The 15,721-nt window shown below is 38.9% G+C and overlaps 1 protein-coding gene across 9 annotated transcripts in view; it reads right to left on the bottom strand.

The window, feature by feature from the left end:
* The window catches only part of ANKRD44 (ankyrin repeat domain 44), a 203,032-nt gene that overhangs the window by 100,514 nt on the left and 86,797 nt on the right, over positions 1 to 15,721 (bottom strand). For all 9 annotated transcript variants that reach the window (XM_074967820.1, XM_074967819.1, XM_074967817.1 and 6 more), the window contains exon 3: positions 3,483 to 3,561. In XM_074967820.1, the coding sequence (XP_074823921.1) occupies positions 3,483 to 3,561 (79 nt within the window). The remainder of the gene's footprint in view (positions 1 to 3,482; positions 3,562 to 15,721) is intronic.

Raw genomic sequence — 15,721 nt, forward strand, 5'->3', positions numbered from 1 at the left:
TCAGATCTATGTGTTTTAATGCACATGAAACAAACTCACAATACACTTCCCCATTTCAGCCAAATATTACAGGCCAGATCCTCAGCTGATTTATACCCACTGAGGATCTGGCCCCACATCTTCCATGTATTCTGAATCCACTCCTATTCTAATGGTTATCTAGAATGCCATTTCTGGTATTTCTCGGTGCACTCGGGCACAAGCTTTATTCATTAGAGGTGACATTTATTTGTGCTGCCACCAGTTCATGCGCTACAAATCTCAGTATGAGCATATTTCACTGAATGTCTCTCCTGAGTCCCGCCTGAAATGCAAGGGGCTGATACTTTCCTTGGCTTCTTGTCATGCTCAGAATATTGTGGTTCAAATCTGACCATAAATAGTCCATGCTTTTATTCTTTAAATATACTGCCTGTCCTCTGATTTTGAAGTCGGGCATTAGAGGTACACTTTTTAGAGTGCTAAATGTGATCATCAGATTAATCTTTTGTGAAGTATTTTACAAACTGGGTTGTGCTGAAGGCAGAAGAGAAACGAGGGGAAAACATTGCTGTTGTGATCTAAGCTCTGGCTTGGCTAGCCCTGGCAGATCAGTACGTCACAGAAATTTACAAAGACCTTTTCTCTTCCAAGTGGGTGCAAGTACTGGTGTGTCATGAATAACAATACTTCAGAGACTAAAATGAGATGAACAGGTAGAACATACCACATACAGAATTAGCTCTGACTTAAGCCCTGGGAATGTAAGTATCAGTGTTAGTAGTGCTCCAATAAGTCAAATCAAACTGAACCCCTGCTGGCATGAAGGCTAATCATTAAAACCTTAAATTATGAGCTAGTTTCTCTTTGTTTAACCCCCAGCTGGATATTTCACAGAGTTGGGCGCATCATCTGCATTTTATCCTATCCTCCAGACAAATACTAGAGCAAATGGATGAGGTCTGGCTAGTAACTTATTTGAATTCATATTGCCTAGAAGAGCATGGAGATACTCTTTCCCACATAAGGAACACACTGGAAATCAAGAAATGAAATGTATTTTCCACAGCAAGGCCACATCTTCACGAGCTAATGCACTAGAGATGCTACAGGAATTCTTGGGAGATACGGGTCAGAGCTACCTCATCTCTTTATTCATACAGATCTTCCTTGTGCTGCTATTTGCAATCCTTGAAAAGATAATGCCTCTGCATCCGGCTCACATGCTGACAATTCATGATAACAAGATGTGACAATGGCTACATGCTGTATTACCACATGTCAAAATGAAGGTAATTAATCTTTACCGCCTGTTGAAGAGAGGCATGTTTGTGTCTAATGTATTGGAGAAACCATCCAATCATAGTCTGTCAATGTAATAATATTCACTCGCGTCTTTCTGCTGGGATCAATGACATAACTGGATGATCACATGTGAAAATGTACGTCTCACAAGTTAAAGTTCCTTGACTAAGCAATTGGCTAACCCATGGTTTCTAAATATATGATGGACAGATGGAACGTGCACAAACTTTCTCATTTAGTTGAATCCCTTTTTTGCTTTCTCCAACCGTATTTTTGGACAACAAACTCCGCTTACAAGCTGTTTGTACAACAAACATCTGGTAGGAGAACAGCAACATCAAAATTTAAATGGAAGAGCTTTGTTACAGCTACTGTTGCATTTAAAGATGTACATATCACTGATAACTGGTGCATCAATTAAGCCAGAATAGGAACTTCGAGCAGATGCTGTAAATGTCAGTAGGAATCTTGACAGATATTGCTTATTCCATAAAATACCACTCACAGGCTAATGCAGTGGTGTTTGATTAAGCTGCAGTTTATTGTTACAAACTTTGATATTGTCAAGTCATTTATCCATCACAGAACTGATCCTGTATTCATCACATGAATCTGATCTGAAAATAGTTTTATTGTTTTAGCTTAGTAACAGCAGTCAGATGCAGAAAGCTAGACTCAATTACAACAACAACGGTCTGATGCCATATTGCCATATTCCGTTCAGTTGGAGGAAGCAAGCTATCGTCTGGCAAACCACACTCAGATAAAATCTTAGCCAATTTGCACTCTGGCCCCAAACTAAAACAACATTTTTTTTTCCAGGTTGTAATAAGTTCAACTAGGTTTCCAACCCCCACTTCTAGTTTTTGGTAATCTCGTCACCTCCTGCATTTCGTCACCAGTAGAAATGCTATATTCCCCGAGAGATTTCCTTCCCTGCCGGAACAGCAAAAGTGCTGGGAAGTTTGCAGCACAGCTTTTTCTTGTGAGATTTAAAGCCCAAATTCTTGACTAGAGAGATTCAACGTGAGCATCCAAATTTGCTCATCTGAACAACCAAACCTTCACCTGAGATTTGCCCTTCAGAAGGCAAATTAGCAATTAAATAATTACTTTTTATAATACAGTGTGGGTATATATGCAATAATGTGCCTCAATCTCTAGACTACATATCACATAACAGTAGCTGTTTAATGCTACAGAATCTCAAGAGCTTGACGATCAGATATACGCCTGCACTCAATTCTTATCACATCAAGGATGTTGATGCATTTATTTCCTGTTACAACACAGTTATATTTTTAATATGTGCTCCTTACTCTTTCAACTTGTATCTTCTTCCTCACCCTCAATTAGGCTACTGTAGTGCAATAAGCCCTACTCTTAACAAGCTGGTTTAGAAACACATGACCTTTGGACATTTGCAGGCACATCGAGGAGTTAGCCATGAACCTTCTACTCTTCTTGTGAGGTGCCAACTCTACCTTTTATTTTGACAACTATCAATCATGCTTTTCATTTTCAAAATCGTATTGAAGCACAACCAATTATTTATCACATTGCCTCTACAAAGGTAGGTGAGTATTTTATTCCTATTGCAAATTGGAAATCAATACAGAGAAGGGTTAAGTGTCTTGTCTGAGGTCACAGAAGTAGGCAGTGTCAACCACTGGGATGAAAATTCACAGTCCAGTGCTCAATACCCTGTCTCAGTCTTTACATTGCACAACAATGCAAGGAGAGATTTGACATTCCCCTGCTGAATCACCCATCGTACACTATATCTACGTATAAGGATACATCTATCATTATGCAGCAAAAAACTTAAGCATGTGATTAAATCCCACTGGAGACATCAGGAGTTAACACATAAGTCCCTCACTAAATAGGGACGGTCTTAAGCATGTGCTAAACTTGTTTTCTGAATCCTCAAATAATAAATAGTTTTAACCCACTGCAAGTTGGTAACAATTTGTAGTTTTGGTTCATTTTGTTATTCTCAGAGTACATGTTATGTAACTATAGCAAGCAATTTAAACTGGTTCTCTGATCCTGCAAACAGCATAATGCTCCTTGGAACACAGAGATGGACAGGGCCCGGATTTAACCTGCATAAGTTAAAGATGCCTCCCTTGGGCATTCACTGTAGTTTGTAACATTGGCTTCTCTGTTGATGACTAATTCAGACTTCACATTACCTGACAAAATGAGGAGCTCAATGATCTCTGCATCTCCCAGAAAAGCTGCAACATGAAGCGGGGTGCGTTTTTCACCATCCTGTAAAACAGCAAGATTGCAGAGCTATAAAGTATGGAATGCCAAAATGTCATTAAGCTTTAGCTAATATTTGATTTTCTACCAGTTTCTCATATTAGAAAGATGGGACTCAACCAGCAAAGAACGAAAAGTTCTGAATGAGGCATTTCTCTTTAACAATCCACACCTTATATGCTATATTTTTTTCCATCAAGCATTGTACAGAAACTATCCTTTTCTCGGTATTCTTTTTCACAGATATAGTGAATGTAATTTGTATCTCATCTGTACCTCTCTTCCTTCCAACCCTGGATAGACAGTTATGCATGAGGGAAAACATTGTCCTCAATTAGGCCCTTTTTGAAATGTTTGCTGCTTTACTGTTATGCTGACATAATTCAAATCGTTCTGGACATCAGCCTTTGTAATGCAATTTGATTGAACAACACAGCACAAGGCTCTAAAAATAATACTTTTGAGAAAGGAATGGAACAGTTCACAAGGACATTATAGATAGAATGTCCTTTCTCCACAAATACAGGTTTCAGAGTAACAGCCGTGTTAGTCTGTATTTGCAAAAAGAAAAGGAGTACTTGTGGCTCTAAGGTGCCGCAAGTACTCCTTTTCTTTCTCCACAAAGGTAATCCAAATACATGCAGACTTTCATAAACTGTTCATCTGTAAGTCATTGGCCCAAAATAGAGAAGTCTGGCACAGTCTAGTCCGGTATTGCCAAGCCCAAGCATCCAAAAGTCTTGAGTCAGGCCTCCCCCCCTCCACCCAATATCGTGAGATTGGCTTAAACACAAAGAGATTTTTAAAACAACATATTTGGAGTTCTTTTTGTTTGCCTTCTGGCTTTTGAACCTTTAGGGTTCATGTTTTCAAGCTTATCTCTGAAACCAGGAGGGCTAGAAACTTACTGTAATTTAAAAATGAAAGCCAAAATTCTTTTGTATTCTCATGAATCCAAGGTCTAGACCATTAAGAAAAAAAAAATCCACCAAATACTACAAGATTCACAATAAAATCACAAGAGATGGTAACAGTTCTAACCAGATAAGTACTGAGTGTTAGAGTTATCATGCACTTCATATGTTTATTTATATTTAGAGCCAAACAACATTAAAAACGACCATACAAAGAGATCTAAGTGCCATGTCAATTAATAAAACCTACAATAACAGGACCACCCAGCATTAAATATTCATATATAGGTAACAAAGTAACTCACCAGGCAATAAATCAAAGCAATGGAAAAGCCCCATATATATTCCCACCCCACTCCAGGGACATACCCCAGACTCCTGTCAAGTAAACAGCTGTTGCAGAATGCCTTTAGGATCACCATTTGTGGGTTATTCGGACCATATTCAAAATGTTCTGTAAACACTAACAAATCAATGCTGCAGAATCTTTTTTCTTCTGAACAATGAAAAATGTTTTCCCAGGCTACACTATACACAAGCCCTGCAAACCTAGGAGCCACTGATGGACAGGGTGAGTTATGGGCAGGAGGGTGTTTAAGTCTCTCATATGCATATATTATTACAAAGCCTTCGATTTTTTGAAATAATTCTAAAATACTGTAAAACACTTGAAGACAGACTACTCAAACATAGCCACACTGATGGAGGAAAGATTTTCTTACAATCTCCCTTTCTCACCTAGTGGGGAAGTTATAATAGTATTAAAAATTTCTTGTTTTTCACTTCAAAAATATCACCACTCTATGCACTTGCAGGCCAGAATTCGCAAGAAACCTCAGTGCCTATTAAGACACCTAAGTGGCCAGATTTTCTAACATGCTCAGTATTCAGCAGCACCTGCTAAGAACAACAGAGTGCTGAGCATTTTTGAAAATCTGGGTTTACATAGTTTATTCAGTAACATTTTCTACGATGTAATATATTATGCTTCAGTTTGCACTAGCTGGGCAAGTGTTTGCTGTGGGATAGTGTGCCATAATACTCATAAGGATTACTTCATGCTTCTCTCCTAAGATGGTACAATACATGCAAAATCGTAAAACAAAGACTGGTCAAAATCCTGAACAAAAATAGAAATGTTTTCAGTGCACTGGTTTTTTAAATTAATGCATTGCACTGTAGAATCTTTCTTGGTTTTGGTGCAATATTAGCAACAGTTCTTGCCTCTGTCAACTCTAAGCTTTATAGTACCACCTTGTGACAATATACAAGGCTTGATAAGAGAACAGAGGGATGTGAAATGGGGTATTGGTGATGCAAGTTCAAGCAAGTATCCAAAGCGTTCCCATTAATTGATTGATTGATAAGGAACATTTTACAATAATTCAAAACTTAATGGGGACTTGGCTGTCCGAAAAAAGGTGCAGCAGGAGAGTGAAATTTTGTGCCTGAGACTTGTTTTGACGTAACATTTTGAGCCAACAAGATATTCAGTGGATCATCTGATATGATCAATTCATACTGTCCTAAAAATAAAAGCACCAACCCATTTACAGGCAGAGCAATGTCTATCCACAAGCATCTGATTCTCAGACACTGAAGTCATTGAGAGACGACTTCAATAGCAGCAGAATCATGTTTTAAACAAACCCCCCAAAAAAGTTTTTCAGTGGTTTGGTTGTTTTTAAGCCTGATTTCTACATTTCCTAGATAAGAAAATAATTCCTCCTCCACCTGTCACAATTGAGCATCCAACAACAAAACAGGGCTCATGCTGATGCAAGTTATAACTGAAGAAGGTAGACTGAAATAATCTCTAGTAAAAGACAAAAAACAAAACAAAACCCAACCCTCCAGAGGGTGATCATTTATTGGAGTTACTTCTGAAGAAGCCTGACTATTACATCTGTAGCTGAGTATGTACATAAGTAGGTCAGTCAGAGGATCATTCTCAGGTTCCTGTTTATGCTACAAAAAAGCATGACAAAGAAAACAAGAGGAACTAGGGCATATGCACCTATAATGAAATTCACTCCTTGTGTTCAGAGCCCACACAAAGACCATCCACCAATTAAATGGTGCCCAGTCTTTGTGCTGAGCCTAAGCACAGAGAGAAGTTCAATCGCAGACATAATTTTGACATGATGGTAGAACAGTGAAAAATCAATGAGGTCTAAACATTGAAGGCTACAAATAGAGAGAATAAAAAAAGTATTATTTCAATCTGTAAAAGGTTTGGCAGCAACCAAGTTCATATAAACATTTAAAGGAAAGAAAGCAGCAAGAGGAGATAGTGAAAGGAAGACTGGGCACAATGGTAAGGTAAATAATAAGGCATGTTTCAAGTACAGAACTTAAAGGAACAAGACAATAGATATGTTACATGATGGCTAAGACAAGTTACAGAAAGTGACGTAAACATTCCCCCTTCAAAAACGAATTAATTTGTTGCCTTGGTTCACAAAAGATCATGTGCATCTACTGAAAGTGTCAATGAAGATGTAATGGAAAACTAATGTCTGCCTTCATTTTTGGCCATATTAATTGGTTGAGCCACAGAGACCAATGTAATACATTTAAAATACTGCTTAGCACAATTAAGATCAGATTAATACTTAAGCAATTGCCAGGCCTCTCACGTACACCAACGTAAATCAGGAGAAATGTCACTGATGTTAATGGAGATAAGAACAGAATCAGAGCTAAAAAGATTTAGGGATTCACACTTTCTCCAGATTGGCCAGGGTAAATTTACGAGGCAGAATAAATCACATCCTACTAGATGTATATCAATGACTAGAACAGAAATTGACTCAAATGTAATGGAAACAGTCACACAGAAAGAACCTTCAACTTATTTTACACAATTTAAGCCACACTTACAATTGTTAAGAGACGGGAATGTATTGACATAGAAGGGACAGTTCACAAAGTGGGTGGTAGTGTTGATAGAACAATTCAGGTTCAATTTTACTTCAGAAAAAATAATGTAGGGTGTTGGGAGCAAAGGCACACTTGGGCCTGCTAGAAGCCTGCTGTGAATTTTAAGAGTCTGCTCTGATAACATTTAGCAGCATGAGCATAACTACAAGTGCGCACGTGCACAACATTGCAGAGCAATCATGCTTAGTGCTGCGCATGTGTCAGAAATTGCAGAGTAATCATGTTTGTGAGAAAAAGAAAAAAGACAAGACAAAGTAACTAAAAAAGCTAGAAAAGACCCATCTGAACTAAAACTAAACCTGTACTGACAGGAGGAGAGTTGATATGGAAATCAGAGACTAATACATATGTATAAGAAAAGATACCAAAAAAAAAGTTAGAAATATATCTGTGTAACGAAAGGGGGTTGAAGCTGTATTGTCCGGTGCTGAAGGCAACTGTGATGAGATCATCCTTGTGAGCTCCTCACTTGTAAGTAACTGATCACCACTAGGGTGACCAGACAGCAAGTCTGAAAAATCGGGGCAAGGGGTGGAGGGTAATAGGCTTCTATATAAGAAAAAGCCTCAAATATCGGGACTGTTCCTATAAAATCGGGACATCCGGTCACTCTAATCACCACTTGCTGAGTGTTTTGCCTTAATAAAGATTTGTTAGACCCATGTGATGAGTAAGTGAATCTCAATCCAACATACAGTAGGCAACTGATTAGGAGCTACTAAGAGGAAAGAGCAACTGAGCAGGGTTAGCTCCTGGGCTATTTAAAACGTAGCTATGGTCAAAAAGTTGATTTTGGAACACAACATCTCTTTCTCTTCAATATTTATTTTCCTTCAGTGATTCCTCTGTTGAACTGTGCAATTTACAAAACAAATTCAAATGCCTAACCAGGAGCACCAGCTGGTATATGAAAGTCAACTTGTGTTATTTCTGCTCTCTGCATTTTCAACAGCCATAACCACCCATACAGGTTTCCTGAATCAAAACTTAAGGCCGGACCCTACTAATATTAACCCCCTAGGTATGTTTACACTGCAATCAAAGACCCTTGGCATGGCTGCTGCTGGCCAGGGTCAGCTGACTTGGGCTCACAGGGCTGTAAAATTGCAGTGTAGACGTTCATAGAATCATAGAATATCAGGGTTGGAAGGGACCTCAGGAGGTCATCTAGTCCAACCCCCTGCTCAAAGCAGGTCCGATCCCCAATTAAATCATCCCAGCCAGGGCTTTGTCAAGCCTGACCTTAAAAACTTCTCAGGAAGGAGATTCCACCACCTCCCTAGGTAACGCATTCCAGTGTTTCACCACCCTCCTAGTGAAAAAGTTTTTCCTAATATCCAACCTAAATCTCCCCCACTGCAACTTGAGAACATTACTCCTCGTTCTGTCATCTGCTACCACTGAGAACAGTCTAGAGCCATCCTCTTTGGAACCCCCTTTCAGGTAGTTGAAAGCAGCTATCAAATCCCCCCTCATTCTTCTCTTCCGTAGACTAAACATCCCCAGTTCCCTCAGCCTCTCCTCATAAGTCATGTGTTCCAGTCCCCTAATCATTTTTGTTGCCCTCCGCTGGACTCTTTCCAATTTATCCACATCCTTCTTGTAGTGTGGGGCCCAAAACTGGACACAGTACTCCAGATGAGGCCACACCAGTGTCGAATAAAGGGGAACGATCACGTCCCTCGATCTGCTGGCAATGCCCCTACTTATACATCCCAAAATGCCATTGGCCTTCTTGGCAACAAGGGCACACTGTTGACTCATATCCAGCTTCTCGTCCACTGTAACCCCTAGGTCCTCAAGGAATCAGGCCCACATCGAGGGTCTCAGAGCCCAAGCTCCAGCCCAAGCCCAAATGTCTACATTACTATTTCTAGCCCTGAAGCCTGAGCCCCGTGACCCTGAACCAGCTGTCCAGGGCTCTGAGACTCAGTGCTGTGGGTTTTTATGGCAGTGTAGATGTACACTTAGTGTCATCAACTACACCCAAAAGTCAAGATTTGCATGACTGGGTCCTTAGCTGGCAATTTTGTGGATATCGTATGAGGCAGAATAGAAATGCATTTTGCTCTTACACAAACGATAAGGATAACAACGTAGGGTTTTTGTAGTACTTTTCCTTCCATAGGGCTCAGAGTATTTTACAGAGATTTGTGAATAATATCCCCTGCTTTCAGATGAGCAAACTAAAGCACAAAGAATTAACAGGCTTGTCTACATGGTGTGGCAAAGTAATCCTGCTTGAAACAGTACTACAGTAACACTCACTAGGAAGGAACCTTTTAGAGCACGTTAGCAGGGAGTGCCGAGTCAGTTAGAGTGTAACACTTAAGCACGCTACAATTTATACACCTCTGGTGTGCACTGTCGCACTATGTAGACAAGCTCTAAGCAACTTGCCCAAAGTCACTAGCAAGTCAGTAGCAGTTACAGCAATAAATCCAGACCTCCTGTCTCCCAACTGCATGCACAATGCAGTTTCCCCCTGATACATTGGCCCCAAAGTCCCAACAGTAGCTTGCTTATGTCAGTGAACAAGGCACACAACAGAAAACACAGGAAAGACATATGTGCAGTGGCAGGTGGCATTTTATAATCACACTTCAAACTACATGTGGAGTATTTCTATTCCAGTACTAGACTTTTCAGGATCCATATATGCACAAATAATTCTAGCGAAATGCAGGTTTGCTCAAGTTGTCTTCATTTACAAATGTGGTAGTGTGATGTATTAACAAATTCCAGGCTTATTCTGAGCATTCCAGTATTAAGCAAAATACAGGAAAAGCTGGATTTTTCAGTCAAACAAGGACATGTTATGAAATGACAAAACACTTACATAAAGTGTGGTTACTAGCCTAGAACAGCTGCACTTGCTAGTTAGAGTGGTTATTTTGTCATACCAAGGTGATATATGCCATCATGTGCCAGCAATGCCCCTCTGCCATGTACATTGGCCAAACCGGACAGTCTCTACGCAAAAGAATAAATGGACACAAATCTGACATCAGGAATCATAACATTTAAAAACGGGTAGGAGAACACTTCAACCTCTCTGGTCACTCAGTAAAAGATTTAAGGGTGGCAATTTTGCAACAGAAAAGCTTCAAAAACAGACTCCAATGAGAAACTGCTGAGTTTGTATTAATATGCAAACTAGATACCACTAACTTGAATAGAAGACTGGGAGTGGCTGGGTTATTACACATATTGAATCTATTTCCCTAAATTAAGTATCCTCAAACCTTCTTGTCAACTGTCTAAATGGGCCATCTTATCACTACAAAAGTTTTTTTCTTCTGCTGATAATAGCTCATCTTAACTAATTAGCCTCTTCCAGTTTGTATGGCAAATTCCACTTCTATGTATGTGTGTGTGTGTGTATATATATATATATATATATCTTCTTACTATATGTTCCATTCTATGCACCCGATGAAGTGATCTGTAGCCCACGAAAGCTTATGCTCTAATAAATTTGTGAGTCTCTAAGGTGCCACAAGTACTCCTGTTATTTTGTCATTGTTACAGAAAAGGTTTCTGTTAAATCCAAGTGACTAATCCCTCTTTGATAAAATGGGATGTGAGGAAGATATGTGGCTTGTAGATCACTTGTCTAAGAGTCTCAGTCATTCTGAGGTCTGTCTTATTGGCTGTTCATGTGGGTTCTGTAGTGGCCAAATTAACTCTTTTAAATAATATTTTTATTAATCGATCATGAATACACAAATGTGAATTCATGCAAAGAACACAGCTTTTTTCCCCTGAAAATGGAAACACCATTTATTAACTTATATTAAATCTTCAAAATGATTTTTCAAATCTCTCTTTACCTTACTCTGTTGACTCCTATCAAGGGTCATGCTTATGGGGTTTGGTACCATACTTAAAATACCTTTAGTCTAATACTTACAGAGTAAGACACTGCACTGGAGAATATTAAGTCTTATGTATTATAAGTATCTCCATTATTTTGGATGAATTCTTGATCGGTTATGACTATGTGGATTATATAAGGTAAGCAAAAGTGATCAGTATTGTTTTGCTGCTGGTCCTCTTCCTACACATAATCTCAGGATAGGAAACTGTGGCCTCATATTGGACTACTAATCCTCATTTGTAGCTGTGTACATTAGTATCATCTCAAATTCATGCAAATGTATTTAAGTTTCTAGCTTTCATGGTTGCAGACTAAAGCTTGAAAGCATGACACAAGTACTCTAAGCTCAAAAAACAGAAGGCAAATAAAAGCATCCAAAAATTAGTATTTTTTTTAATTTTAGGATTTTGTAATACATGATGATGATCTGGAGGGGCTTGACTCTCAAATTTTGAGCACTTCATGTTGGAAATGCTACTTTAAGAAAAATGAAACCAGTTGCATCTGTACACTGCCTACACATCTTAATTTGTTCCCCATCCTTCCAGCTAGTCCTTCTCAATCACTCCATTTCAGGAAGCACTTGTGTAGATAGATCTTCATAAAATGACTGCTAGAGACTTTAATTTTTTTTTTTTTTTTAATGAAAGGTGGAAGTAGTGAACAATGGAGAGCTATGCAGTGTTGTTCTTCCAGACCTGAAGAACAGCTCCTGTGTAGCTCGAAAGCTTGTCTCTCTCACAAACAGAAGCTGGTCCAATAATGTAGAGGTACGTCAGCAAGCTCTCATAATGAAAGTCAATGTGATTTGTGCGACTACTTCCCTTATGCGCCTTTGAAAATCCCAACCCAAGTTATTAATAAATCCCTACATAGATTAACTGTAACAAATATAGTACATGCAGATGGTGCTTTGACTGGTAGAGCTGGTGAAAAATGCAATATATTTTCCATGAAAAAGTTCAAACATGATAAAACTTCTGGCAGAATTTCATTTTTTTCCAGAATTTGTCACCTTTTCTAACAAAAATTAAAACAAAAAACAATTTTGGTTTATTCCCCTCCTACACACACACACACACACACACACACACACTTTCTCTGCCTGGCATAAAAAAAAAGGGAAAAAAAGAAGAAAAAGGGAAGAGGGAAAAACAAAGAAGTTTTTCAGTTTTCAAAAACCACACACTTTTTGTTCTTTATCTTTTTAAACTGGAAGATTTAAACCTATATGAAAATATTCCATAAGTTAATTTGTTGCAGTTGAAAAGTCATTTTTCTCTGAAAAAAAATTGACCTGCTCTTCTGCCTGGGGGGCTGGAATCCTGGATGAGTGAAGCCCTAAACAACTGCCTAGATTTCAAATGCCCACCACTGGTTCACACTGTGTACAGGGCCATCACTAGAGGGTGGGTCAAAAGCTCTTAGGGAAGAAAGAATGAAAGAAAAAAAAACATCTCAGAACTGTCCCCCCCGTTCTCCAAATTAAAAAACTAACAAAATTACATCTATATTTGCATTTATAAGGGTAAGTGTTAAAAATACCTGCCTGCAGCTAGCTCAGTGGTTTCATAGTACAACATATGTTGGTCTATAAAACTAAGACACAGGGATTCCAATCAAAATCCCTACTCCCTGGGCTGTAGGTCAGTGAAAATTGCCTGCAGAGCCACCTGTAGGTAAAAGCAGTCAAATGTTTAGTGACAAGAAGCAACTACTGCCCGCTAGATAAAAAGTATCATTGCCATCAAGATGTAAAAGCAGCAACTGGTTCTCCACGAAGACCAGTGAGAAACACGGAGCAGTCACTCTGACCTCTATCTTGGAAAAATGAACTAAAAACAAACAAGCCACGCTAAGCCAAACAGTTACAACTTTTTCTTGGTTACAAAATAAAAGTCCCAATTACAGAAGCATCATTTAGACCTCAGATTTCAGAATAGCAGCCATGTTAGTCTGTATCCGCAAAAAGAAAAGGAGGACTTGTGGCACCTTAGAGACTAACAAATTTATGTGAGCATAAGCTTTTGTGAGCTACAGCCCACTTCATCGGATGCATGCAGTGCAAAATACAGTGGGGAGATTTATATACACAGAGAACATGAAACAATGGGTGTTACCATACACACTGTAACAAGAGTGATCGGGTAAGGTGAGCTATTACCAGCAGGAGAGCGGCGGCGGCGGCGGGGGACCTTTTGTAGTGATAATCAAGGTGGGCCATTTCCAGCAGTTGACAACGCTGTCAACTGCTGGAACGGGCCCACCTTGATTATCACTACAAAAGGTCCCCCCTCCCCCCTCCTGCTGGTAATAGCTCACCTTACCCAATCACTCTTGTTACAGTGTGTATGGTAACACCCATTGTTTCATGTTCTCTGTGTATATATATCTCCCCACTGTATTTTCCACTGCATGCATCTGAAGGAGTGAGCTGTAGCTCACGAAAGCTTATGCTCAAATAAATTTGTTACCATTTAGACCTCAGAGTCATTTATTTTTTTAAACACACACTTCCAGGCTAGGAAAAATATTGTTTATATTGCTAGGTTACATAATTTGTTCTTCTAATTTATGATTTGCTCTGAAGTCTTTTCTAAGGTTAATATTCTATTTCCTTAGATAAGGACAACTCTCATGCTGCTTTGACAGTTTACTATTGTTAGGTATCACTTATTTTTCATAGTTTCCCATGTCCCATTTTGTTCAGCCATGCTAATAGCTATTCTGCTGTGGGCTCTGAAACATCACATATGACTTTAGAAATTCTTAAAGCTCACTGTGAGAGTAGTCAAATCGTATTTTTACTTTGTATTTACATTTTAACTCTTTCAATATTTTTACTATTAACCAAATATGATCAACAAAAAACCCCATCACTAACAAGCAGTGCCAAAGTTTCCTGTCACATGGCTAGAAGTAGCCGAGCATTGCTGAAACGCTTACATGGAAGGAACTAGAAACAGACTGAAGATAATTCGCCTATGCAGCTGGGAGTTGTGGTGTCTTCTACCCATTCTTTTAGTGACATTTCCAGTGTTTGGTATTTATCTGAAATTACTATTTTAAATTTATATTTCTGAATATATCCTGAAAAATATTTTTGTAATTACTGCAAAGAACATTCCATTTCTTATATGCAGACGGGAAAGCTGGTGGGTCAACACAGTCTTGCAAGGGCTTTCACTGTACTAAACAGAATTCTGCATAAAAATGTTCACATCAATTATCTTTTTTCCATTAAAAGCCATGGTCTCCTCATAGAAAAACATATGCTACCCACTTAATATTTTACCTGGGAATTGAGTACATCTCCATAGCAACGATCACCAGCAACCTTGGACTGAAGGGGACATGAAAACATTTTATGGGTAGAACTAGAAAGCATGTGACCATCTGGATCTACACAACAAGAGTTTTTGACAAACTAATATGCAGTATAAAAAACAGATTATTCACCTTGCAGGTGTGTCAAAATTCCATTGTTACGATTGGAGAAAACAAAAATAGAAGGGGATATAAAGCAGACAATATTTTACAATTAGCACCTTTAGGTTCTTATTTCAGGACAGGACATAAGAACTGATACTTACATCATCAGCTTTACCTCAGTCTCTCCTTTCACCTCTCTATATGAGCCTGATCTGACGTCCACTTAAGTCAGTGGCAACTCATTCTGTTGAGATCACTGGGAGTTGGATGGAGCCCTGCTGAACTAAAGCTGGGGGATCACTGCTACAGCTGTAAGACAAATCTCGACGTCTACCTCTTTCAACCAGATATTTGGCCCACAATGGCCACAGGAGCTGTAGTTCCAATCAAGAGCCTCCTATGTTGTAAATAAACCAGACAAACCACTGGAACTAGCTCGGAAAAAAATAACTGAGTTTTCTGGTCTGGAAAAGACACAGGGAAAGGATGTTTAACTTAAAAGACCAAGTTGACAGCCTGCAAATCTCTGTGTGGTCTCAGCTCCATGGTCTAACCAGCTCCAGAGCTTACCAACTATACTCAAGATGCCAGCAAAAACTGCTCATTTTAACAGTTCTAATGTCATTGAATACAATGGGGAAAAGTGTAAGGCAAAAAACAAACAAGTTCCTAAAGAAGAGCAGGCTCAGTTTTAAGATTTTCCGCTATTAAATATTTAACCTCTGCTTGTTTACAGCTGTTTACCATTGTCTAAGCTAGACATAAGCCAATCTATCCTGCAATAATTCCTCTGTGTATACACCACTGGCCAAGTTGCAGCTTCCTTAATCTTGTTGTTTGAGATAGCTGTAGTGAAATTAGCTTAGACGTTAAATATATTCAAATCCTGAATGAAGGTCAGTCCCAAATCTGCAAGGGCTCATTATTAGTGAGAAATTCTACAGAGATTCAAGATACGCTACTTTCAGCTGTTTTTTATTTCACAACAATAGGGATT

This window comes from Natator depressus, chromosome 11 (genome assembly GCF_965152275.1).
Source record: "Natator depressus isolate rNatDep1 chromosome 11, rNatDep2.hap1, whole genome shotgun sequence".
NCBI lineage: Eukaryota > Metazoa > Chordata > Testudines > Cheloniidae > Natator > Natator depressus.